General features: G+C 40.2%; 1 protein-coding gene across 4 annotated transcripts in view; it reads left to right on the forward strand.

Annotated features, from left to right (window-relative positions):
* INPP4B (inositol polyphosphate-4-phosphatase type II B) overlaps positions 1-25,334 on the forward strand; it is a 4,727,932-nt gene that overhangs the window by 972,434 nt on the left and 3,730,164 nt on the right. For 2 of the 4 annotated variants that reach the window (XM_044062266.1, XM_044062271.1), the window contains one exon: positions 1,611-1,729. In XM_044062266.1, the coding sequence (XP_043918201.1) occupies positions 1,611-1,729 (119 nt within the window). Of the gene's footprint in view, positions 1-1,316; positions 1,405-1,610; positions 2,306-25,334 lie in introns of those variants that run through there. The other 2 variants (XM_044062267.1, XM_044062268.1) reach the window with 2 other exon arrangements.

Raw genomic sequence — 25,334 nt, forward strand, 5'->3', positions numbered from 1 at the left:
ACTCTATTTAATCATAATGGACCATTGTATGGGAAATCAAAAATTCATCCATGGTCTAGCGCCTATATCTCTGATGGACAGAGACAGTCAGTAAATCATGTCATAACCAGCAATCACCCCTTATACAAAAGTTTAAAACATATAACTTGTGGGACAAATCTGGATTGCACGCCTAGCCTTGACCAGTAGCTACTGGTCATTAGCCTAGTATAAATATAAGAACCCACATATACCCACATGGTCCGTCCTTCACATGTGTTTCTTTCAGTCTGATACAGATACTGGGCTGCCATTACATATTCACCTGTCAAGTAGCTGACTGTTTCCTGTGGTCTGACATAATTTATTCATTATGTAACTTGTGGGACACATCTGGGTTGCACGCCTAGGCTTATAAAAACACTACTGGTTGTCAGCCTAGTCTACATCTATGGACCCACATATTCTGTCCTTCATATGCATTTCTTTCAGTCTGATACAGATACTGGGCTGCCATTGCATATTCACTTGTCAACTAGCTTACTATTTCCTGTGATCTGACATAATTTATTCATTATGTATTATCAAATGGTGTATTTTGCAGTTTTCATTCTGTTTGTGCTTACACCTGCATAGTCAATACCTCATTTTTTACATACAGCCAAAGAGTTTAATTTGGAATTCTTTGCAATTAAATAACTAAGGTTTGCTGTACTCAATATATTTATTAAGGTGCAGACATCCCAAATCAGGTTCTGGAATTTATTGAGGTTTGGTTGCATTGTAGTTTTCGATTCTCTCTATAACTAACAAATGTTTACATAGTGCAAGTGTGGAATTAGGAGGCACACAGATCAAAACTTAGCCACATAACTAGAATAAAGTATCCCTTCTCAAACAGTTAAGCCTGTGTACCACAAGAATATCATTTAACAGTACAACAGGTGAGCTCACAGCTGTTGCTAGACTCTGAGAAATGTTAACTAGATGTTTTGACTTTCCATCATATATTAGAACAACTTACAACCTAAACAGACACAGTAATTGACTTCAGATGATTTTAGCTTACATTTTTTTTTACTGCAAAAAGTGAAATGTTACACTGCTTACACCAGGGTAATACACTGCAGGACGTGAATTGTAATTAGATCATTCAATGCTAGCCACTTGTAATGCGTTTAATACAGTTAAATTAGTCTTGGTGCCAGTGGGGCTTGATAAAAAGAGTAAGGTGAACAGCAGGGTTAAACTCTTGTGTTGTTATGGTGAGCCAGCTGGGCAAGAAGGCTGATCTCAAAGCTGTCTGCACTTGACCTATGTAACAGCATGACATAGATTGAGAAACGCAGATGTAAATGTGTACATGGAGCTTTAGGAGTCAGTGAGTCCCTTTCAGAAAGAAGTCTTACTGGAGCTGCAAATGTGGTGAGTGAAAAATTAAATTCCATTTGGTTTTCCAGCATGTGACTTCCTATTTCTATAACATGCTTGCTTCCAATTGACTTCCTCTCTATTTGACTGGTGGTTCATTCTTCCAAGTTTTAATTAAGGAATGAAATTGAAGTCGGTACTGCAAAATATTTTTTAAGGTTTCAACTTTACTATATGTCTCTTTCTTGTATTGTTTCCAGCTTGCAAGGAGCTAATGAGTGCTGTTCGTGATCGGAAACCAAATGCATTTGTGCAGATCTCGGCGATAAGTCCCATGCATCAGAGTGTAACCAGGTATTCCAATACAGAAATCGTGCTGGTAAGTCTGAGTTTTCTGTCTCTTTGACTAAGCCCACACTTAAAGTTGCTCCTTTTCCTACCAGCCCAAACAGGAGTCTGAAAAAAATACGTTGTCACATGACCTTCAGTGGCTAAAACATACTGGCTGCAAGTCTGTCAAATTAAACAAATCTAAAAATATTATTCAGTGGTTAGCAGAATTTTTTAACCCTTGTATGAAGCAAACTGCCGCGCAAATGAAAGGGTTTTACTTCTTTCAAGAGAGAAGTTAAGTCTGACTTTTTAGATGTAGCTCTTACTAAAATAACAGTTGGATGCAAGTTTTTTTTCACCGGAGCCTAGGCATTTGGGAAGTACCCAAATGGACTAGGGAGAAGTAGAAATGAAGTGTGAAGAAAAACGTGTTTTAATATGTGAAGTTCTAGCTGCAGACTTTAAACTCCGTTTACTACTTGTAAGGAATTTAATTCAACTCCTGCGCCCACGTTACTTTCTGTACTGCCCTGCGCTTTCTTAACCCCTCAACTTCCTGGATACTGGAGGACTTGTCTGAGCACGTGTAATATGAGAGTATCTATGCCTCCCGAAAGAGATGGTATGTATGAAACAAAGTGTGCAGAAAGACTTGCTATACTTGGAGTTTATTTGGGGCTGCGTTTTTGAAAGTTAAGTGGATGGAGTTGTTGCGAGACGTATATGATTACACATTTCGAGGGCATTCATGTAAGGGAATACCATGAGAATAAAAAAAAAAATGCGGTCGTGTAAGTTAAAGTTGTCTTTTCATAAATGTCGACTAGACAAAAAGGTCCTTTACACTATTAGATCTGACAGATGATGTAGAATGTATAAGCACAATGAAATGTGTGAATGCGAGCAGACTAGTTATTCCTATTGCTTTGTTCTTCTGACTGCCTTTTGATTTCGTAGTCCTCTGTAAAATGATATACTTTTTTCAAGTTATTATTAAGGGGGAAGGATGTGTATTGGAGTAACTTAATATTGCTGTAGCCCCAACTACTGCTAATCTTCCTGAAATTCATTTAATAGAAATAACTGCTTAGCTGTATATTTAGGCATAAAAACCGTTTCATATTTAAAAGTAAGTAACTTCACATGCAGTTTATTTTCTTTATGATCCTCAGAGTTAAAAACCGTGTGAACCTTGATATTCTGTATATAAAAAAAAAAAAAAAAATGCATGCCCCACTTTGAATGGCACAGTGTATCAGCCAGAAAGGCACATACATCAGACCTAGATTTTGCACAACATGCCCAGTAATAAACAGTCATTTAGATGGGACACAACTAGTAAATTATGCAGCTGATAGAAGGGTGTAAGGGTGCCATCATAAAGACACACTTTCTGACGGTCCTTTTTACCACATTAAAAAAATGTTAATTGTTCTGTAATTTGTGAAAAAGAAATCAAAGACATCTGCATTTCAGTAGTGCTTAATTTTTTACACTTTCTTGTGGCTATGATAGTACTTTCTCAGACTATTAAAGTAATGGAAATGTTTAGAGTTGAAATGAGTAAGATGTTCATCGTATTGATCACTGCTGCAGTAGTCTTGGCTATATGGGTTATATATTGTCATGGGTATAACAGCCAACTAGCTTCAAAAGCTTCAGGGCACCTCCCACACGCCAAACTGTCAGGCAGCTCGAGCTGAGATGAGTAAAAAACAAGTTTGTGTGCGAAGAAGCCCTTTAGAGCTTTACTACTTCTGAAGAGCATGCTCTTCTAAGGCTTTTGAGGGTCAATGATTGGATTGTGCTGTTCCTTTGCTGGGGTGATAAGTTCCCCTTGAGGGGAAAACCTTCCACTTTCTTATTTATAGTGCTATTTATTCACTTTCCTTGTCAGAAAAGTTATTTTGCAGCTAGGAGTGTTGCGTTATAACGGACTGTCACAAGACTGTAATGTATGTTTTTTCCATATTTTTTCCTCTCAGTTTAAAAGTGGTGTAAACTAATTTGAAAACAAAAATTTATATGGAGAAATTGTGTTAATTTTACTTTGTGGGACTGGCATAGTGTTTTATACTGCTTTTTACTGTGTTTTTTGTCAAAAAAGTAACTTTTGTAGACTGGAAGTGTTTACCAGCATTTGCTACAACTTTTCCATGGAAAAGAGGCACAATTTTCAGATTGATCATGGAACAGACTACTATTAGTGTCCCACATTCAGGTCCTCTTACAGGCACAAAAAGAAAAAAAAATAAGCAGTCAGCATTTGCCACCATAGCAGAATAGCATTTTCCTCCAATTGCAGGTGGGTAACTCTACTGTGGCCATTTGTTGTACCTCAGACCTCTCATCTTTTATACCAGATGGATCTGGGGTAACACCTGCAGCCACTATGGACCAGAGATTAGCCATGTCCTGTATGACTATTGTGGTTTCCTCAGTGGGCAAGAGAGAGCCACATTAGTTGGTCCTGGAAGAGGGAACAGAGAAGGTTTCCATGTTGTGTCCGAATGCTGTACCCATCCCTGGGGAAGCTGCTGCTGCTATTATTAACATGGTCTGCCCCATTTTTCCTGTCAAAATGAAAGAGGAAAAAAAAGCATGCATCTTCTCCTCCTCATGATACTTTGGATATAAGTACTTTACTGGGTCTGGCTCAGGGTTTGATTCAGGCTGTTGATCCTTTTCTGGTAAAACAAAGAAGGATAGCTCCTTTGCTAAAGAGGTTCAAGATTCTGAATCTGAACATGAAGATGCAGAGATGGATACAGTTTGTTTCCTCAGATTTCTGATTCTCCCTGTGGGGGGGGGGGTCTCTTTCTCTGAGACTATTGCTAATATATGCCAGTATTTTTAGTGGGAGAATACTGAAGTTTCTTAGTCCATCAGAAAATACTGTGAATTATTGCAGAAGGATTTTCCAGATCTTGCACTAATTCCTCCTGTTCTGTCTGCTTTAGAGTGTATTTGTATTACTGCCTGCAGTTTTCCTGATAGTCAGCCAGCTGTCCCTAGAAAGGCAGATAGAATGCTTTATGTTCCTAAGTCTTTTTAAATTTTATACACTATTACCAAACCTGACCCAGTAGCTATAGCTCTAGTTGATCCCATTACTGCTAAGCATCAATTCCAATTCTACTTTTTGTGATAAGGATGGGAAACGTATTGATAGGTATGTGAAAAAAAGTGTATACGTCTGCAGATTTTATTTTCAGAATTTTGAACTACACACAAATATTTCAAACACTGGCAATAATGCCCTTCTAGCTTGCTAATATACCAAAACATTTGTTCTCATAATAAATATCCAGGCTGTTCTTAAAAATATCTAAACTAGTATTTGCTTTAATGTAATTTGGTAGTCTATTCCATGCATCAGCTGCTCTGTCAGAGAACCCATTAGGACACTTCTCATTCCTATAGAATCTTTTTTTTTTTTAATTTTCCCCAGGTCTTTTGGGTTTCTAATACCATGATGGGAATGGACCCCATTCCTAAGTCAAAGTATGATTAAAGTTCATGAAATTAGTATTGTTTCACTCATTGATGTCAGCCAAAAGTGCTCTTCGCAGCACCCGCAATGTGTTCAGTAATGACTTCTCCTGCAGTTCATATGGAGTTACATGTATTGGTAGTGTATCTAAATAAGATTTTAGACTCTCTTATAAGACCCATTGCTCCTACTACTATTGGAACTATTTGGGTATCTTTCTTCCACATTGCTCTCGTTACTGCTTGCAGATCCTGATATTTTATAACACTGTCTCTCTCTGTGCGCAAGACACTGTAGTCACTGGGTGTGGCGATTTCACTGATGAATGCTACTCTTGTCATCTTTTCCTGGACCACTATATCTGATTTTCTAACATCTATCTTTTGAATTGTTGGTAATTGATGATCCCATGTGATGTAGACTTCATCATTTTCTATAATGCTTTGTGGCTCATGTTTCCAGTGCTTTTCAGCCACTTCAAAACCATAATGTTTGCACAATCCCCAGTGCAACAGTCTCTCCACGTTATCTTTCAGTATACAGTCCTTCTGCCATTAGTATGTCACAACCAGCAACAAGGTATGCGACTGTTTCCAGATCGGTTTTATAAAACCTACATTTGTCTGTTTCTCCCGCATGTTCAATGGACTTTGTAAACCAGCGTGTACATAGCCCACTGTCTTGAGCCACCAATAGTAACCTTCCATCTCTTGGTTTGAATTCACCTCTCCTTAACCATTCCTGTGTTTGTTCCTGATCAACATGAGGTTCTTCCAGAACTTGTCTATATTTGCAACTGTAGTTATGCATTTTCCACATTTCTTGCCTTTTCATCTGATCCTTTACCTTATATTCTTTTGTTTTTTGGCACATTCAGTTGCTGCCTGATTTTTATCTACTTCTGGTTTGATTTCCATTCCTGCTTGACGTCGATATGCTTCTGCTAGAATAAGCAGGGAAATCCTCTTGGATTTATTCTCCTCATGTTTCAAAACTTTCACTATGCTTGGTCTCGTGAGGTCAGCAGGGAAATATATAATCTTGGTGTGTACTGATTTTTTATAGATCATTTGGTGAGCATGAAGCATCCTTCTTGTTTTAATATCTAATCTACCCAATCACGTTTTGAGGCCAATCAGTCACTCCAGAACTGTAAGTTAGGACAGGAAGAGAAAATTGGTTTATAGCTTGGATTTTGTTCCTAGATGTCAGTGCTGTTTTCAGGATCAATTTATGTCTTCTGAAATATTCCTTACTAAGTTTTACTCGTATTTAGTTCATGTTTTATTGTTGATCCTTCATCAATTCCCAAGTATTTATACACTCCCTCTTGCTCAAGTTCTTTTATATCACATTCTTGTCCCAAACTGATCTTTTCCTGGTGCTGCAGTTTTCTTGCTTTTAAAGGTTGATTTTGCACATTTATCAAGGCCAAATGACATTCTAATATCTGAAAAAAGTTTTGGCAACCTGCATCTGTGCTTTCAGTTCCTCATCTGATGAACTATACAGTTTTAAATCTTCTACGTAGGTTGTCTGATTCTCTAGTACTTTTTGTTAACCCCAAACATTCCCAGAAGTACTTGTCACTAAATGCCCTATATACCTGAATACGATCTCCTCTTAAATATCTGTAAGACACCGTACAAGTTCTGATATTTAGTCTTTCATAATAACTTAAATTTTCACATCCATGGATACCCTTGGTATATTTCCATTGTATCCTTTCCAGTTTACTCATGCTTGTTTTCTTATAGGGTGTCCATATTGATATTCCATACTCAAGTTTGGGTCTAATGTAACTAACAAACAATTACTTCATTATTTTTGATTTCCTAGACATTATGGATCTTTTTATACTATAGTTCTATAACTATCATTAACCAATTGGTTAATTTGATTAGAAAAACTCATAGCTGGATCTACCCGTATACCCAGGTCATTAAATGAGTCTACAGTTTCAATCACTGTATGCTGTATTAATTATTCACCTTTCAAGTTATGCCTACCAAATCTCATATGCTTAGTTTTTGATGTATTTATCAGCATATTATTCTCCTGTGCCCAAATGGTCAATTTAGTCAAGTTATTTTACAGACATGCCTTGTAATCAGTTTACCCAATTTCAGGTCATCTGCATATAGACTGTAGAACACCTCAGATGAAAAAGTTAGATCTGAAAGATACAGTCTAAACATGTAAGGGCTTAGGACAGTGGGACACCCTGACTGCAACCAAGGATTTCGCCTGTCTAGTTGCTGTATGATACTTGCCATGTCCTGTTTGTAAGCCATGCAGCTGTCCAACTTATAAAGAGTACATCAGTACCTAGTTGTACTAATTTATTGATCAGTTATGTGTATGACCCTGTCAAATGCTGAAACTAAATCTATAAATTACATCACAGCACAAATTTTCACACATAGCTATTATTATATTGTTATAGAATATCATGTTACAGGTGGTAATAGATCTGTTTTCAACATATGTATGCTGACATATGGTTTCAAGTCCCAACCTATCCAGTTCTGATCTTATCCAGTATTACCTTCTCCATTATTTTTCCACAACAGGAAAGTATACTTAAGGGTCTATATGAGTCTGTGTTTGTCCTACTCTCCTTTCCCTTAAAAACAGGTTTAATAAGTGCATGTCTTCAATTTTGAGGAATCTCCCCATATTTATATGACCCAGTGAATAATAGATATAATGGTACTGTAAGTTCTTGATGAAGTGTTCTCAGCTCATTGTTACTAATTCCGTCTCCTCCCTGCAGTTTGTTTGGGTCCAGTTTGCACAGTGCTTTTTCAATATAATCTAATTTGATTCCAGTATCTGGGGTTACCCAGATGTCAGTAGGACAACTCACCACCCTTTTTGTGGAGGCAAAGTGTTTTGCATAAGATTTTGTAAATATATCTGTAATCTGTTGACTCTGAGAGTACATTTTAGAATCTGCACACAGTTTATCAATTTGTGTGTCTTTACTCCTTTCATACCTTATGTATGTATAAAAAGGATTCCTATTATGCTCAATATCTTTATATAAATTATCTTCAAATTTTTCTTGATCTTGTCTCACACTATACTTAAATCTTTTTGTCCAGCTGGTTTATTTCAATTTTCAAAGTTGTAGTTGACCTCTCTTCCATTTCTTATATTTTTTTTGTCTCTCACCTTAATCAGATATCTTGTTCTTATGGGAATATATATGCCTGATGCTGTATGCCTAGATCCTGATGTTAAACATTTTTTTGATTTTTTGCACTCAAACAATTTCTCTTTCAAAACTTTCCACATTCCATCTGCAGTTTTTCCACTGAACACCTCACTCCAGTTACTTTTACATAGTGACTGTTTTGTTTCCATTTAATCTGTAATTAACCTTCTGTGCATTGGTTTAGATTTCAGTGTGGCAGAATTATCTAGCAACAAATTAACCTTTATAACCCCATGATCACTGCATATCAGTGGTGGTAAAACTTGACTTGAAGTTACAATAATTTGTTTGGGAACACAAACAATGTCTAGTATGTTCCTTTCCCTGGTAGTTTTTTTACAACCTGAAGCAATTGTTGTTCCTGAATATATACGCTGTGAATAATTCCCTTATTAACATTGTAGAATCATTATTATTCCAGTCTGTTTGTGGTAAATTTAAGACCAATGCTAATAGTATTCTTCCCTCCTGTGTTTCATGCAAGAAATGTATGAATTACTCTAGGTTATTTGCACTTGACTTTGCTGGTCTATACACTCCAACAGTTGTTACATCTTCCAGGGTTGTCTTTGTCACAGTTACATGGTCTATAGTGTTGGGAATATCACTGAACATGTAGTAATCACAGGTCTCATAACTATCTTTAATCCCTATCGTAACACCTCCATTTGATTTTTTATTATAAGTTCATAGGTGGGTACTAGGCTATCTGCCTGAGAGCATTTATAAGCCTAGCCAGAGTGTGTCCGCTTTTGCCGTCCCATTGATTTAATTAACTGAGCCTCTGTCAAGAAGAGCCAATGAAGTGATTCCAGGGGTGTATTTTCTGTTACCCATCCACTCGTCAAGGTTCCTCTTGAAGAGTGTTAGTGAAGGGCTCTGCCTAATGTAGTTATGAATTTTGTTCCAAAGCATGGGGAGTCTCTGTAACAGGAATCTATCTCTCCAGCATGTTCTATTTGTTGTTGTGGCGAGGTTTAGCTCACTAGAGCGAGTGGCTCGGATTTCTTTAGGTGGAGCATGTCCATCAAATCTGAGTTGGACATGGCTTTGTAAGTCAGGCAGAGATCACTTCTGAGTAAGCAATATACCACTGAGTACAGCCAGAGTTTTTCCAGTCGGGCTGCATAGGACATATGTTTGAGACCAGTAATCCTGTTGGTGAGGTACTTTTGTGGTCTTTCCAGCTGTTGGAAGTGTCTTGTGAGGTACATCCCAAATGGGGCATTGTACTCTATGATGGGTCTGATGAGTGACGAGAAGAGGGGCACTATAACCTCTTTATTTCTAGATGCAAACCCTTTAGTAATTAGATGGGCTACATAGAAGGATTTCCTAACTACGTTGGCAATATGATTGTCAAAGGAGAGATTACTATCTACCTGGGTCCCCAGATCTCTTATTACCTCTGCTATATTAAGGGGGCTGCCACCTATGTGGTAATTCATGGGTGTTTTGTTTTTCCCAAACTGGATGACTATGCATTTTTTGGCATTTAGCTTGAGACCATGACTTTGACACCAGGTGTCCATCTCAGTAAGGCCCTTTTGGAGAATGTCTGTGTCAACCGGAGAGTCAGTTATGGCTCCCAGTTTGCAGTCATCAGCGAACTTGGTTAGCCATAGTCCTCCTGTGTTTGCCTGTACTTCTGAGAAGTATATGCCAAACAGTAGGGGTCTTAGGACTGAGCCTTGTGGAACACCATTTGTGACTGGTTTAGAGTCGGACCTGGAGCCCACTATTCTTACCGTGTGAGTTCTGTCTGTAAGTCAGTTGGCAACCCATCTCATGACTTAGGGGTTTATGTTCAGGCTGGTGAGTTTTTCTATAATTTCCGAGTTGGGATTGGTGTCAAAAGCCTTGGTGAGGTCAAGGCAGGTGTGTGAACCACCTTCCCCTCATCTATGGCCTTGGTGGCTTTCTCGAAGAAGTCAACCAGGTTTAGTAGGCATGATCTGCCCTTAAAGCCGAACTGGGTCGGGTCAAGTGTTTGGAGGTTCCCAATGTCTTTGTTAATGAGTTCCATGATGATGCGCTCCATAGCCTTGCAGACCAGGCTAGTCAGGCTTATGGGGCAATAGTTACCAGGGTCAGTTATGGCCCATCCTTTGTGGAGCAGAATAATCGTTGCTGTGTGCCATTCTATGGGCACGTAGCCTGTGGAGAGGCTGAGGTTGAACATTGTGTTTAGGTGGGGGGTTAGTTCATTCTGTAGTTCGTGCAAGACGCAGCCTGGGACACCATCTGGCCCCACTGACGCTGTGCTTTTGAAAGGGCTGTTTTCACCTGTGCATCTGTGATTTCTGGGACACTACACTTTTTCGGTATTATTGTGGGCCCTTTTGGGGATGAGAGGGGGTGAAGTTTGTACTGGATCTATCTGCCAGGATGTTGGCAATATCAGTAGGCTCAGTATATTTTGTGCTATTTTGCACTAGCTCAGAGCATATCTGAGAGGTGCCACTTAGATTCTTGACATAGCTAAAGAAAGCTTTGTTGTTATCTTTCGAATCCTTGGCTATTTTTCTTTCAAAGTTAGCCTTGGATGATTTTATGAGGGACCTTAGTTTCTTACTGATACTGATCAGAGATGTTTTTCTTTCTTGGGATTTGCTTTTTTTTCTGAACTAGTTTCCTACTTCTATTGTATAGCCTGTTTATGGCAGGGGTCCACCAGACTGGTTTCCTTCTCTTAGGGGAGTGAGTCTTGGTTTTGCTAAGGATGGCATGATCCATGCATCCTTGTAGGTGCTCATAGAGTGCATTTGTAAAGGTTCATGCATCTTGGACACTGTTATCCTTTAGCGTGTGGGATGTGAAACTTACCACCTCTGTCTTAAGTAAGGTGAAGTTTGCTATAGAAAGGTTTTTCACTGTGGTTTCCTAAGTTGGGGGTGGTGGTGTAGACATCCAGAGTGATTAGTTTATGGTCTGATCTAACCAGTGACAGGTTGACCTCCGGTGTGGAACACCTGTCGCCCATGTTGGTGATAACCAGGTCCAATATGTTTTCACCCCTGGTAGGGGAGTTTACCAGCTGATCCAGGGCATTTGAGTTGATAAATTCCAGGAAGCACTGGACCTGGGAGTTTGTACTTGAGTAATTTTCCCAGTTAATGGTAGGGTAATTGAAATCGCCCATTATCAGGGTGTTCGGTAGGACCTTCATGTTTTCCAGTGTCTCTAGAAAGGTGGAGTGGTGGTCTTGGGTCATGGTGGGTGATCTGTAGCAGGCCACAATTTGCCTTGCAGATTTGCCCGATGTTTCTCAGATGTATCATGCTGCACCACTAACCTGGAGGTGTAGGTATCCATGATGAATATGGATACACCCCCTCCTTTTGTGTTTCTGTCCATGTTCTCTAGCTGAAATGTGTGGTATGAGTTGTAGTCCGGTAGTGTTGGGGTGCACTGTGGAGCCTTGAACCAGGTTTCAGTTACTCCCCAGATGTTGACGTTCTCCATACTGAGGAGTGCTTCTAACTCATGCATTTTGAGATTTAAACTCCTGGTGACCATGACCCTCATTTTTTTTATTTCTGCTGTTTATGGAGGTGGGTTTGACTTTTGAGCCTTGCCTAAAAAAGGCACTATGGGGGCAAGAGCCTTGGCCAGTATTCGAAAGCCTAGGGGTGACAGGTGCAAGCCGTCTGTTGCGAAGCAACGAGGCATGTCGAGCATGTCGTCCCAGGATGACAGACACTGGATCCCCTTTGAATGACACCAGAGCTTAGCCAATTGTCGAAATTTATAATTTTTTCTTTATACTGCGGTATCATTCTTGGTGAGGCAGGATGATGGTCAGGGTCATACCCGCCTGGGCTACATGATCAGAGAGGTCTTCCATGTCTCTTTTTATGTAGTCCAGGGAGGTACATCTCAGGTCATTCACACCAACATGAACAATGACAGAGTCATATTTGTACTTGTTCTGGAGTGACCTGAGTGCTTGTGTTATGCGGCGGATTCTGGCTGCTGATAGGCAGCTAACAGAAACCTTCTTCTTGTCCAACCTAGTGAGTGGGACGTCAGTGTGCCTGACTATAGAGTCGCCTATTACTGGTGTCTAGTGTTAGAATGTCTGTTACAGTAAAAACATTTATACCCTGACAGAACTGGTTTCCAGTCATTGTACTTTAACCATGTTTCACAAACAATAATAACATCAATCCAGTAGAAACGTAGCAAATTTTCAATAAAAAACTTTGTTATTAATGCTCTTAGCATTAACAACCATCAGATAGTCAAACTCATGTGTTCAATTTTGATCTGACAAATTCTGCTTTAAATAACTTAGTTTCTTCTACTACATATGTCACTTCTTATTGTTTACAATGTGTGTGTGTGTGTGTGTGTGTGTGCATATATATGTGTGTGTGTGTGTGTGTGTGTGTGTGTGTGTGTGTGTGTGTGTGTGTATATATATATATATATATATATATATATATATATATATATATATATATATATAAACTGAACACCACTGCAGCCAGAACGATGTAAAAGAAAAGAAACGCAATTTATTTAAAGACCAAAACAGCGTTTTCGCTTCCAGAAAGCCAGAAGCTTCATCAGCAGTTGAAAGGATTAAAACCTAGTGCATTTAAAACAAAGTAACTGGCGCTTGTTGACATCACCACAAGCGCCACAAGGTTGCTTAAAGGGCAACAATGAAACTTAAAAGGGCAACAATAACAGGGAGAGCGGGTAAATACAAATACATAGTATGCCCTGTAAAACTTATATAAAAGAATTAAAACATTCTATAATGAAGTGTGGAGCTAAAAAGCTGTATATAGTGAATATCAATAGACAAGAGCAACTAAATGTACTACTGCATCGGGTCACCTAACAGGAGCAAGCAATATAAAAAAAAGCTACATATCAAAGGAAAATCAATATGTTAAGGTTGCTATTACTTTAAACTATAGATGGAATAGAACACTGAATGGGCTTAACCCTAGCAAAGCATTATATGCAACATTATTCACTGTCCTTGGAATTGACCAATGGGAGAACACTGAATGGGCTTAACCCTAGCAAAGCATTATATGCAACATTATTCACTGTCCTTGGAATTGACCAATGGGATAGGTTGGTACGCCACCAAGAGTAAAAAAGTACTATCTAAGGTAGCTCTTATATTTAAGAATTGCAGCAATGTTACAGTTTTCGTTTAGCCCAGGAAATGAAAAGGCGTCCAGTTGGAGTTGCCATTCGAGCTCACGAGTCGCGACAATTAGAGATTGTGGGCCACCTCTGATATCCATGCTGATATGATCAATGCCCATGAACAGGAAGCTGTGGCCGCTGTTGTTAAGAATATGTTTTGACAACGCGTTGTCGCTTTTCTTATTGTTGCTAGCGTAGATGTGTTGGTATATACAGTCACAGAAGCGTCTATCCGTTTTACCAACATAGAAAGCTGCGCAGCATTGGCAAAATGCTACGTATACTATGGCCTTCGTTTTACAATTAATTTTGTGATTGATGAAATATTTCCTCTCCCCAATGATGAAAGAGTTACCTACTCGCAGGTATCTGCACCATTTGCAAGACCCACAAGTAGATGTGCCCTTTATTCTCGTCAAGTGTTCACTTTTCGTATTTCTCTGTAAAATATCTTTAAGATTATTACCCCTCCTGTAAGTGAAGATAGGAGATAAACCTAACCTGTCGTGTAGCCTTTTCATTTCCTGGGCTAAACGAAAACTGTAACATTGCTGCAATTCTTAAATATAAGAGCTACCTTAGATAGTACTTTTTTACTCTTGGTGGCGTACCAACCTATCCCATTGGTCAATTCCAAGGACAGTGAATAATGTTGCATATAATGCTTTGCTAGGGTTAAGCCCATTCAGTGTTCTATTCCATCTGTAGTTTAAAGTAATAGCAACCTTAACATATTGATTTTCCTTTGATATGTAGCTTTTTTTTATATTGCTTGCTCCTGTTAGGTGACCCGATGCAGTAGTACATTTAGTTGCTCTTGTCTATTGATATTCACTATATACAGCTTTTTAGCTTCACACTTCATTATAGAATGTTTTAATTCTTTTATATAAGTTTTACAGGGCATACTATGTATTTGTATTTACCCGCTCTCCCTGTTATTGTTGCCCTTTTAAGTTTCATTGTTGCCCCTTTAAGCAACCTTGTGGCGCTTGTGGTGATGTCGTCAACAAGCGCCAGTTACTTTGTTTTAAATGCACTAGGTTTTAATCCTTTCAACTGCTGATGAAGCTTATGGCTTTCTGGAAGCGAAAACGCTGTTTTGGTCTTTAAATAAATTGCGTTTCTTTTCTTTTACATCGTTCTGGCTGCAGTGGTGTTCCGTTTGTGTTTACAGTGAGTTTCCTTGTTTTTTATTCAACTCGTTTATATATATATATATATATATATATATATGTGTGTGTGTGTGTGTGTGTGTGTGTGTGTGTATATCTTTGTATGTCTATATATAGATAGGCTGTGGGAACCACTTTACCCACATCTATGGCTTTGGTGACTGATTCAAAGAAGTCTATCAGGTTTAGGAGACATGATCTGTCTTTTACAAACCCGAACTGGGTGGGGTCCAGAATTTGTTGATTACCAATGTGTTTATTTATAAGTTATGATGATAATTTCCATGGCCTTGCAGACCAGGCTCGTCAGGCTAATGGGGCGGTAGTTCCCAGGGTCCGTGGTGGCTCCCTCCTTGTGGAGTGGGATAACCGTCACTGTGCGCCATTCAGCGGGCACAAAGCCTGAGGTGAGGTTATGATTGAACATGGTACTTGGGTGGGGTGCCATTTCATTCTGTAGTTCGTGTAAAATGCAGCCAGGGATGTTGTCTGGTCCCATTGATGCTGTGTTCTTGGCTTTGTAGAGTGTGGTTTTTACCTGTGTAGCCATAATTACAGGAACTTTGCATTCTTCTGGTATAGAGATGGGCCCTTTATGGGGTGAGAGGGGGTAAAGTTAACGCTATCTGCCAGGATGTTGGCAATATCAGTTGGGTCTGTATATTTAGTGCCACTGTGCTGTAACTCAGAGCAGATCTGAGTGTTACCACTGAGATTCTTGACATAGCTATAGATTGCTTTGTGGATGTCTTTACAATCAGTGGCGATTTTGTTTTCGTAACTAGCTTTGGAGGATTTTATCAGGGATCGTAGCTTCTTACTGAGGCTGACCAGGGAGCTCCTCCACTCATGGGATGTTACTCTCTTTTGCAACAGTTTCTTTCTTCTGTTGTACAGTTTGTTTATGGCAGCAGACCACTAGATTGGCTTCCTTTTTTTGGAGGATAGCATCTTGGTTCTGTTTGGGATAGCACGATCCATGCACTTTTGTGTAAGTGCTTATAAAGTGCAATTGTGTAGGATTCCGTAGTCGTAACTGTATTGTCCATCTGCATGGGTGTCATGAAGTTCACCACTTCTATCTTAAGAAGCATGAAGTTGGCTTTGGAGAAATGTTTTACCGTGGTTTCCTTAATGGGGGTGGGGGCAGGATGTGGCTATCTAGGGTGATTAGCTTATGGTCGGATCGGACCAATGAGGCGTTGACTTCAGGTGTGGAACACAGGTCACTCATGTTGGTAATGACTAGATCTAGGATATTGTTGCCCCTGGTGGGGGTGTGGATAAGTTGATCCAGGGCTTTAGAGTTTATGAATTCCAGAAAACGTTGAGCGAAGGAGTTGGTACATGAGTAGTTTTCCCAGTTAATGGTGGGGTAGTTGAAATCGCCTATTATTAGGTTGTTTGGTTGAACCCTAACATTTTCCAGTACATCAAGAAAAGAGGAGTGGAAATCCTGGGGCATGGTGGGGGATCTGTAGCAAGCTACAATTTGGATTGCAGTTTTGCCCAGAGTTAGTTGCACTTGGATAACCTCAGATGCATTATGCTGAGCAACTAGCCTATGAATATGGACACACCTCCACCTTTAGTGTTCCGGTCGAGGTTACATGGCCGAAAAGTGTGGCATGAGTTATAGCTTGGTAGTGCAGGGGTGCTCTCTGGAGCCTTGAACCAAGTCTCAGTCACTGCACAGATATCTATGTTCTTCATTTTAAGGAGTGCCTCGAGTGAGTGCATTTTGAGATTTAGACTTCTAGCATTGAGTAGCATCACCCTCAGTTTTTGCTTGCCTGTTCCTGTTACTGCGGTGAATTTATTATTTGAACCTTGGTTAAAATGGCACTATAGAGGCGGCAAGAACCTTAGCTAGTATCTGGAATCCCAGGGGTGACAGGTGCAGGCCATCTCTGGCAAAGCATCGTGGTCTGTCGACCATGTCATCCCAGGCAGACAGATACTGGATCCATTTAGAATGACACCAGAAACTTAGCCAATTGTTGAAGTCAGTTATTTTGTCCTTGTACTGCGGTGTCATTCTGGGTGATGGCAGAATGCTACTCAGGGCTAGGGTCATACCTGCCTGGGCTACAAGATCGGAGAGCTCTTCCATGTCTCTTTTCGTGTAGTCCAGGGAGGTATGTCTCGGGTAGTTCACACCAACATGGACAATGACAGAGTCATATTTGTACTTGTTGTGGAGTGACCTGAGTGCGTTGGTTATGTGGCGGATCTGGCACCCGACAGGCAGCTGACAGTAACCTTCTCCTTGTTTAGCCTGATGAGTGGGACATCAGTGTGCCTGACTGTAGAGTCACCTATGACTAGTGTGTTGGGTACATTGTTTTGCCTTATTGGCTGTGGTTGAGCGGCACACTGAGTCTGCGGGCTATGTGTCATTCGGGTTGTGTTGGGGGGTGAAGGTTGCTTGCATTTCTGCTTTGGAGGTCTCTGTTGCTTGAGCAGATTATTATTGAGAGCCTCAGCAAATGTTTTTGTGTTTCTATGTGTGGATTTTGTTGGTGGAGATTTAGTGAGACTATATGATGAGTGTGGTGTAGTGCAAGTGTTTATGTTCTCCTCTTGACTGTCAAGTTCAGTCTTGGATGGAGAGAGCATTACCTCCAGTTTGGCTAGATAAGTGAATTGCTCACAGGTTGTAGTGTTGGGTGGTAGGAGGAAAGGGTTGTCTGTGTACATGAGGCAATTTCTACATTGCCCCACAATGCCCAGATTCATCAGATAGACAGGAGAGAACACTGTGAGCTGACCCTTGGACATGCCTGAATAAAAAAATATTTTACTCTAGATAAGTGATGAAAGTGAGTACAAGAGCAGTTTTTCTCTAAGCAAGTGAGGAAAGTAAGTACCAAAACTGTTTTCCTCAAGGTAATGAGGAAGGTTGAGTGCTGTAGTAATTAGTAGCTTATTTAGTGCTTACAACAAGTTTTGAACAAGTGCTGATCACGAATAAGCAAATTCAAGTACTAAAACTAAGAATCCGTATCTGGACTACACTAGTTACAGGAAAGGTAGGAAACAGGCTTAGATTTATTTATTTTTTTAATACAGAAAAGTAGCTAAAACAGCAATAAAAACAATTCAAATGCAATGCAAGCTAGCACACACAAGAATGCCGCAATGTTAGACCAAACAGTTTAAAAAAAAGTGCAATTAAATTAAAAATGACTAAACAAGTGCAGAAGGAGTCTATTAGGTAGAATGAGGTAAAGAGATGGGACTGAGTGTCCCAGATCAAATCTACAGGGCAACTGCAAAAGCCTCCAAATTTACAAGAAGACAGGAATAGGGAGGATGAAGCTGCGGTGGTGCAGTGGTAGCGTTGTCGCCTCACAGCAAGAGGTTTTCCCATTCGATTCTTGGCTGGAGCACTTTCTGTGTGGAGTCTGCATGTCCTCCCTGCTGTCAAGTGGCATTCGAAAGACATACGTAGGGCGTGCCTTCGTTGAAGTTGGGCGTTGAGCTGGCACCTCGGTACTGTAAAAATCTACTGCCAATCATTAGCGGACCAGAGTTCCGCTGTGGCTACCCCTAACCAGGAAAAGCCAAAAGAAGAAGAAAAATAACAACAGGAATAGGGAGGATGGGTAGGGGAAAAACAACACCTTCAGCAGAGATCTGACAAACTATGCAGTGAAGCAAGAATAACTGTGCACAACTCTGAAGTCAGCCAGCAATGATATAAAATTAGTCAAGTGCCAGAAAATATACCTCCATATAGTTTGAAGAGAACTCTGTCTGGACACAGGAAGGCTCCCGCAATCATCATCATCTTCTTTCGGCTGTTCCCATTATGGGTCACCACAGCGGATCATCTGTTTCCATTTCTTCCTGTCCTCTGCACCTTGCTCTCACACCAACCACATGCATGTCCTTTCTCTCCACATCCATAAACCTTATCTTAGACCTTCCTCTTTTCCTGTTACCTGGTAGCTTCATCCTTAGCATCTTTTTCCCAATATACTCAGCATCCCTCCTCAGCGCATGTCCAAACCAATGTAATCTTGCCTCTCTGGCTTTGTCTCCAAACCTTCCAACCTGGGCTGACCCTCTAATATACTTATTACTAATCCTGTTCACCCGTGTCGCACCCAGTGCAAATCTTAACATCTTTAACTCTGCCACATCCAGCTCAAACTCCTGCCTTTTTGTCAATGCCACTGTCTCCAACCCATATAACATAATTAGTCTCACTATCCTCTTGTAGACCTTCCCTTTCACTCTTACTGGTACTTGTCTGTCAGAAATCACTCCTGACGCTCTTCTCCACCCACTCCATCCTGACTGTACTCTCTTCTTCACCTCTCTTCCACACTTGCCATTAGCCTGAACTATTGATCCCAAGTATTTAAACTCATCCACCTTCGCCACCTCTACTCCTTGCATCCTCACCATTCCTCTATCCTCCCTCTCATTCACACACATATATTCTGTCTTAGTCCTGCTGACCTTCATTCCTCTTCTCTCTAGAGCATATCTCCATCTCTCCAGGGTCTCTTCCACTTGTTCCCTATTCAGACTACAGATTACAATGTCATCTGCAAACATCATAGTCCACGGAGACTCCTGTCTGATCTCGTCTGTCAACCTGTCCATCATCATTGCAAATAAGAAAGGGCTTAGAGCTGATCCTTGATGTAATCCCACCTCCACCTTAAATGTATTTGTCACTCCCACCGCAGACCTTGCTGCTGTCACACTACCCTCGTACATATCCTGTACCACTCTTACACACTTCTCTGACACTCCCGACTTCCTCATATAATACCACAGTTCCTCTCTAGGCACCCTGTCGTATGCTTTCTCTAAGTCTACAAAAACACAATGCAACTCCTTCTGACCTTCTCTGTACTTCTCCATCAACAGTCTCAGAGCACTCATCGCATCTGTAGTTCTCTTTCCCGGCATGAAACCATACTGGTGATCAGTAATCATTACGTCCCTTCTTAACCTAGCTTCCACTACGCTCTCCCATAACTTCATGCAGTGACAGATCAATGTAATCCCTCTGTAGTTACTACAGCTCTGCACATCACCCTTATTTTCTAAAAATTGGTACCAAAACACTTTTTCTCCATTCCACAGGCATCCTCTCACTTTCCAAGATTTCATTAAACAATCTGGTTAAAAACTCCACTGCCATTTCACCTAAACACCTCCATGCTTCCACAGATATGTCATCTGGACCAACAGCCTTTCCATTCTTCATCCTCTTCATAGCTATCCTATATATATTTATATATCTATACAATCTATATATATATATATATATATATATATATATATATATATATATATGTGTGTGTGTATATATGTATATGTATGTATATATATATATATATATATATATATATATATATAGTTCCGTATCAGAAGCCTGAAACACTATAAGCCTGAAAATCAAAATCCTGAAACCAAAAGCCTGAAAATTCAAAATCCTGAAAACACAAAATGGACATACTGACGTCATTGTGGCTTTGCTATTGTTAGCCCTGTGGTGTTAAGTCATGCATTGGGTTCAGGTAAGTGTGCGGTTGGTTTTATGTTAGGGTTAGGGGCGGTTTAAGTGAGTTAGGGTTAGGGCGCAGGTTAGGCATGTATGCAATAGTGACAAATAAATATTGGGGTTAGGGGCAGTTTAAGTGAGTTAGGGTTAGGGCGCGGGTCAGGTGAGTGTGCGATAGTGACGGACCTTAGGGTTAGGGTCAGGGTCAGTCGGTAGATATTAGTGTCTTTATAGTGACATATTAGCATTATTTGTGTTTTCAGGATTTTGGGTTTTCGGGATTTTGAATTTTCAGGCTTTTGGTTTCAGGATTTTGATTTTCAGGCTTATAGTGTTTCAGGCTTCTGATAGGGAACCATATATATATATATATATATATATATATATATATATATATATATGCACTTTCTAGAGGAATGCTTATTCCTTAAGCATTTATTTCTGCACAGAAAATACCCATTTGAACTTCTGGACAACCTCTTTAAAGATATCTTCCAATCCAGAGACAGCAAAGTCAAACCCATCATAAAATACTGGTTTTCTACCACCAACCCAGCAACGATCTCCACTGACAAAACTCTCAGCTTCCCTATACCCATCAGCCGTGACATGCAGGTATCAGATTCATTATCCAAACCAACTGGGATTTCATTTTCAGTGACAAAGACCTTGCCCGACTACTTGGCAAACAACCCAGGTTTTTGCCACAAAAGAACTAAAACTCTGAAAATTAATTTTGAAAATAGGGACACTTCCTTTTTTGCTGTTAACCATGCTATCATCAACGAACCTAAAGGAATGTTTAAATGCAACACTTGTGTTGTTTGTAACTATATCTACACTGGCAAGACCTTTACCTTTAAACATTGTAACTTTACCACTTTTTTTTAAAAAGCATTACAATTGTAAAAGTGAAAATGTTGTTTATGCAGGAGTCTGCACTACATGCGACTCCTTCTACATTGGAAAAACTAACAGAAAGCTTTCTGCTGACAGTGTTAAAGAGTATTTAGCAGCCATTTGCAATAAAGACACTGTTAATGCTCTGGACGAGCACAGTATTTACTGTAACAGTTTTAATCACTTTGTTTTTCTGGTCCTTGAACAAATTGAATGCTTTGTTGGTGACTTTTACAACTTGCTAAAATTTAAATAATTAATGTGGCAGCTACTTCTCAACGCCAAATCGGCTCCATGGTTAAATGATTCAAGTCAGTATTAAATGTGCTCTGCGATAGCTTCATTGAAGGCTAGCCCTTTGATCCACCTACTTAACTCACACCAGCCACAAAATAATGTAAATTGTTCACACCTTAGTTTGAACTTGTTTTACCTCCTTGCTTTCCTGTATTTATACCTGAAGTTGAAAATACTTGCAGTCATAATGTTTTTTGTTTCTGAAGAAGTCCAAATCTAATAAATGGATGAAAGTGCTAAAACTTACACCGGTTTGTCCATTTTCTCTTTATTGTGAGAGATTAACAGGTTGAAGGCTATTATTCCTGTGTCGTTGTACGGTTTTACTAGGTCAGTGTACAGTTTGGAATCCCTGGAGGTCTCATTGAGGAATTTATAAAATCTCAGTCCTTGTGGTACAATTTGATGATGTACACATGAGCTTAAAAAGAAGTTGTCATACTGTATGTTCTCATAGAGTTTAAGTTTGCGCTCTAAATCTAGGATGAGTATTTTGCATTCCATGTTGCCTGGGCGTTCTTGCTCAAGTGTCCTATTTAGATTTTCTGTTGTGACTCGTTGAATCCCTTCCAGAAATGGGTTCCTGGACTCGTTTCTGTTGACGAAATGCAGAATAGTTGCCATGTCTTTTGCATGGGGCTGTAACATGGGTGGGTTTGCCCCTGTATTCGTGCCTCGTGGTTGTTGTCCTGGGTGGCTGGAACTGGTACTTGGATTGTAGTTGGAAGTTGTGGTTTGCGGAGATGGGGCTGAAATTGTTGGCCCCGTTGTGGGATTCATTTGTGAGAGGCTGGAGTTCTCTTGAGTCAGAGTTGGCTTTTTTCCTGAAAAGAGACTGGGGGTGAAACCCATAGAGCTAGCTCGTAACATGTTGAGTAGGCTTTCTGCTCTGTTCATTGTGGCATTGAAGTCTTGTACTAATAATCAGTAGTCCGTGGGCTCTTGGTGCCCTGTTGAGTCGAATAAGGGTTGGCTATGGAACCTGGTCGTTCCATCGGTGTGCCTCCCATCCTAAGGGTCGGAAAATAATAAAAACCGAACAGAATACTAAACTGAAGAACTAACTAATAAAAATAAAAAACTTCCAAGGATAGGAGAAGAATCACACTGAGTCCGAACTGCTAGTTTAGCGCTTTCGTCCTTTTATTTATATAAAGAACTTATTCAGAACTATTTACAAATGTACAAGACTCATGTTTAAATACTTTGTCATAATGCAAAAGACTGCAGATACATTTGAGCCAATGACTGATCTTGGGTTAAATTGAGCCAGTCGAAAGCAGTAGTTGTTACATTTGAAAAAATGCAGTTTGTATCAAAGAGAGAAGTACTAGATACATTATATTAGTGGTACTGTACTGCAGATACATTTTAACCAATAACTGAACAATGGACTAAATGTGAGCCAATCCTGAGACTCTGCTGATGCAGCTTAAGTTACAGTAACTAATGGTGTGCCTCTGTGGGAGTTGTTACACAAGCCATCGCAGTGCATACTTTACGTTTAAGTTTTCATTGAGACCTGGAGTGGTCTCTGCATTTTTAACAGTAGTTGCCAGCGTAATTCTTTTGAGCTCTAGTAAGGTTTTGCAGTCACCATAAAACTGTTCTACTTTTTCCTAGGATGAAGAATTTAAATCCTGTAAAGTTTAAGCACCTGGTACTGTGTCTGCCTAAAGCGTTGCTGCAATCTTTATTTCTTATGGCTGTTAGATGCTCTTTAATATGATCAGAAAGTTTCCTAGTCGTTTTCCTTACGTAGAAGGATTGGCGAGAGTTGCATGCTCCTGTGTAGACTACAAACATGGTGTGGCAATCAAAGTGTTTGCGAAATTCTACAGCACCACAAAGTTCTCGAGCATCATTATTTAGGGCTATTTCTGCATCTTTCCAAAACTCACCAGGCATGTAGCCTCCTTAAACTTCAGGAAAAGGCAAAACCTACAACGGGATCTTTTACAGTGCCAAAATCAAAATGCATACAGACTTAACCACGAGGGACAATGGGTATTCAACAATTTCCACAACCAGCAAGGCAGACAAGCTCACCCACATCCCCTCAGTACTCCACCTCCTCCCCCAGCTCCCAACAACACTTGACTAGAAAATGGCCATGCTCAACGACTCCATTATCCGCCAGCTTACCGGTAGAGGTAACCACTAACTCTACCCCCATCGGAGCACAAGAGTGTTTTTTATTACAAGATTCTCTGACCAACCTAAACCCGACAGCTCATACCACAGGTATGCGAGGCAGAGGCTGAGAGAGACAGACCGGGAGAGGGAGGAACAATTTCTCTTATCAGGGAAGATCCATGAGGACAAGAATCACGACGAGGAGATTTTACTAATAGAAAGAGAGCACATGGTTTCCAGTACAGTCTTCAACTTAATGGACAGAGTGTTTTAAAGACGAGCACCTTCAACTGCTAAGCAGGGGTTTTACATTTATCCCCTCACAAAGAGCACGCATCACAGATGTGTTGCTTGATTTACGCCTGTATTTGAGGAAACTCAACCTCAAATTATTGTATTATGACCCAGAAAGCAGCGAAGAGAGCACCACTGACTCCAACGAAACTATCCCCCACATGCTAAAAGAAAAGCATGTTCACCCCAGTGCTAAACAGCACTATCACTACTCTCCTAAAAGTATGTGAGCATGACCTCAACTCCTGCTAAAACAGCCCGCTGAGGACAAGTTGTTTAACCTGTCAGCACTAGAGCAGCAAGCTCTGGCAGAGCTCAATAAAGACAGTCCGCTAAGAATTATGAAAGCTGACAAAGGTACAGGGCTCGTAGCAATGGAACAAGAAGTCTATATCAGCAAGATAGAAACCATGTTAATAGACAACCAATTCTACAGGCCCGTATCCATAAGGGATGTGATAAACAGTTTTCAGCAGTAGACAAACCACTGAAAAAAACTAGAAGTGGGACAACATGTTATGTTGGAGGAATACATGTTTTTACTAGTGCCAAACCCCAGCCTGGGGAAAATGTTCAGCATTCGCAAGATCCACAAGGATCACAGGGACCCTCCATTCAGGGCTAATCATCTCCAGCAAAAGGACTAAAACTAAGAACATCACGGAATATCTGGAATATCTGGACTGTATGTTCAACCCCTTAGTCCAGTCTACAGCATTCTACATAAAAGATTCCTGGGACTTCCTCAACATCCTACACAATGCCAAGCTGGACTTGAAGAGGTGCATTCTGGTCACTTTGGACATAGTGACCTTATACACGAACATCCCACACCACGATGGCTTGCAAGTCATCAAACTGTTCCTCAGCAAATATGCTAAATTCCACACCAACCGAGTGGAAACCTTGTTAGCACTAACCACAACAGTGCTAACAAACTTCTTTCACTTCCAACGGAAACATATACCAAGTGAAAGGAGTAGCGATGGGGTCCAAAATGGTCCCAGCATTCGCAAATTTAGTACTAAGCACATGGGAACTGGAAACCCTAGTCTGCAATTCAACAAAGTCCGTTTGTACAGGCATTAAATCGACAACTTTTTTTTTGTATGGGAGGGCCACAAAAACGATCTGGACAGCTTCATCAACAGCCTGTCCAACAGTATCCCCTACCTGGATTTGCGGATCTAAAATAAACTTGTTCGATATGCAGATATCCATTGAAACCAGCACAGGACAGCTAGTTTCCAACGTGTACCACAAGGACACTTACAGGAACAATTGAAGAACGTGCTGCAGGGTAATTTTATCAGGTTGTCCCATATCATCTTGGAGGACAACACATTCCACCTGGAAAGCAAGTTCCTTGCACACATGTTTGCAAACAAACATTACCCTGAACAATTAATCCACAAAGTTTTCACTGAGGTAGCTAAG

The sequence above is a fragment of the Protopterus annectens genome, chromosome 2.part1 (assembly GCF_019279795.1).
Source record: "Protopterus annectens isolate FY-2018-M chromosome 2.part1, PAN1.0, whole genome shotgun sequence".
In the NCBI taxonomy this organism is placed as follows: Eukaryota; Metazoa; Chordata; order Ceratodontiformes; family Protopteridae; genus Protopterus; species Protopterus annectens.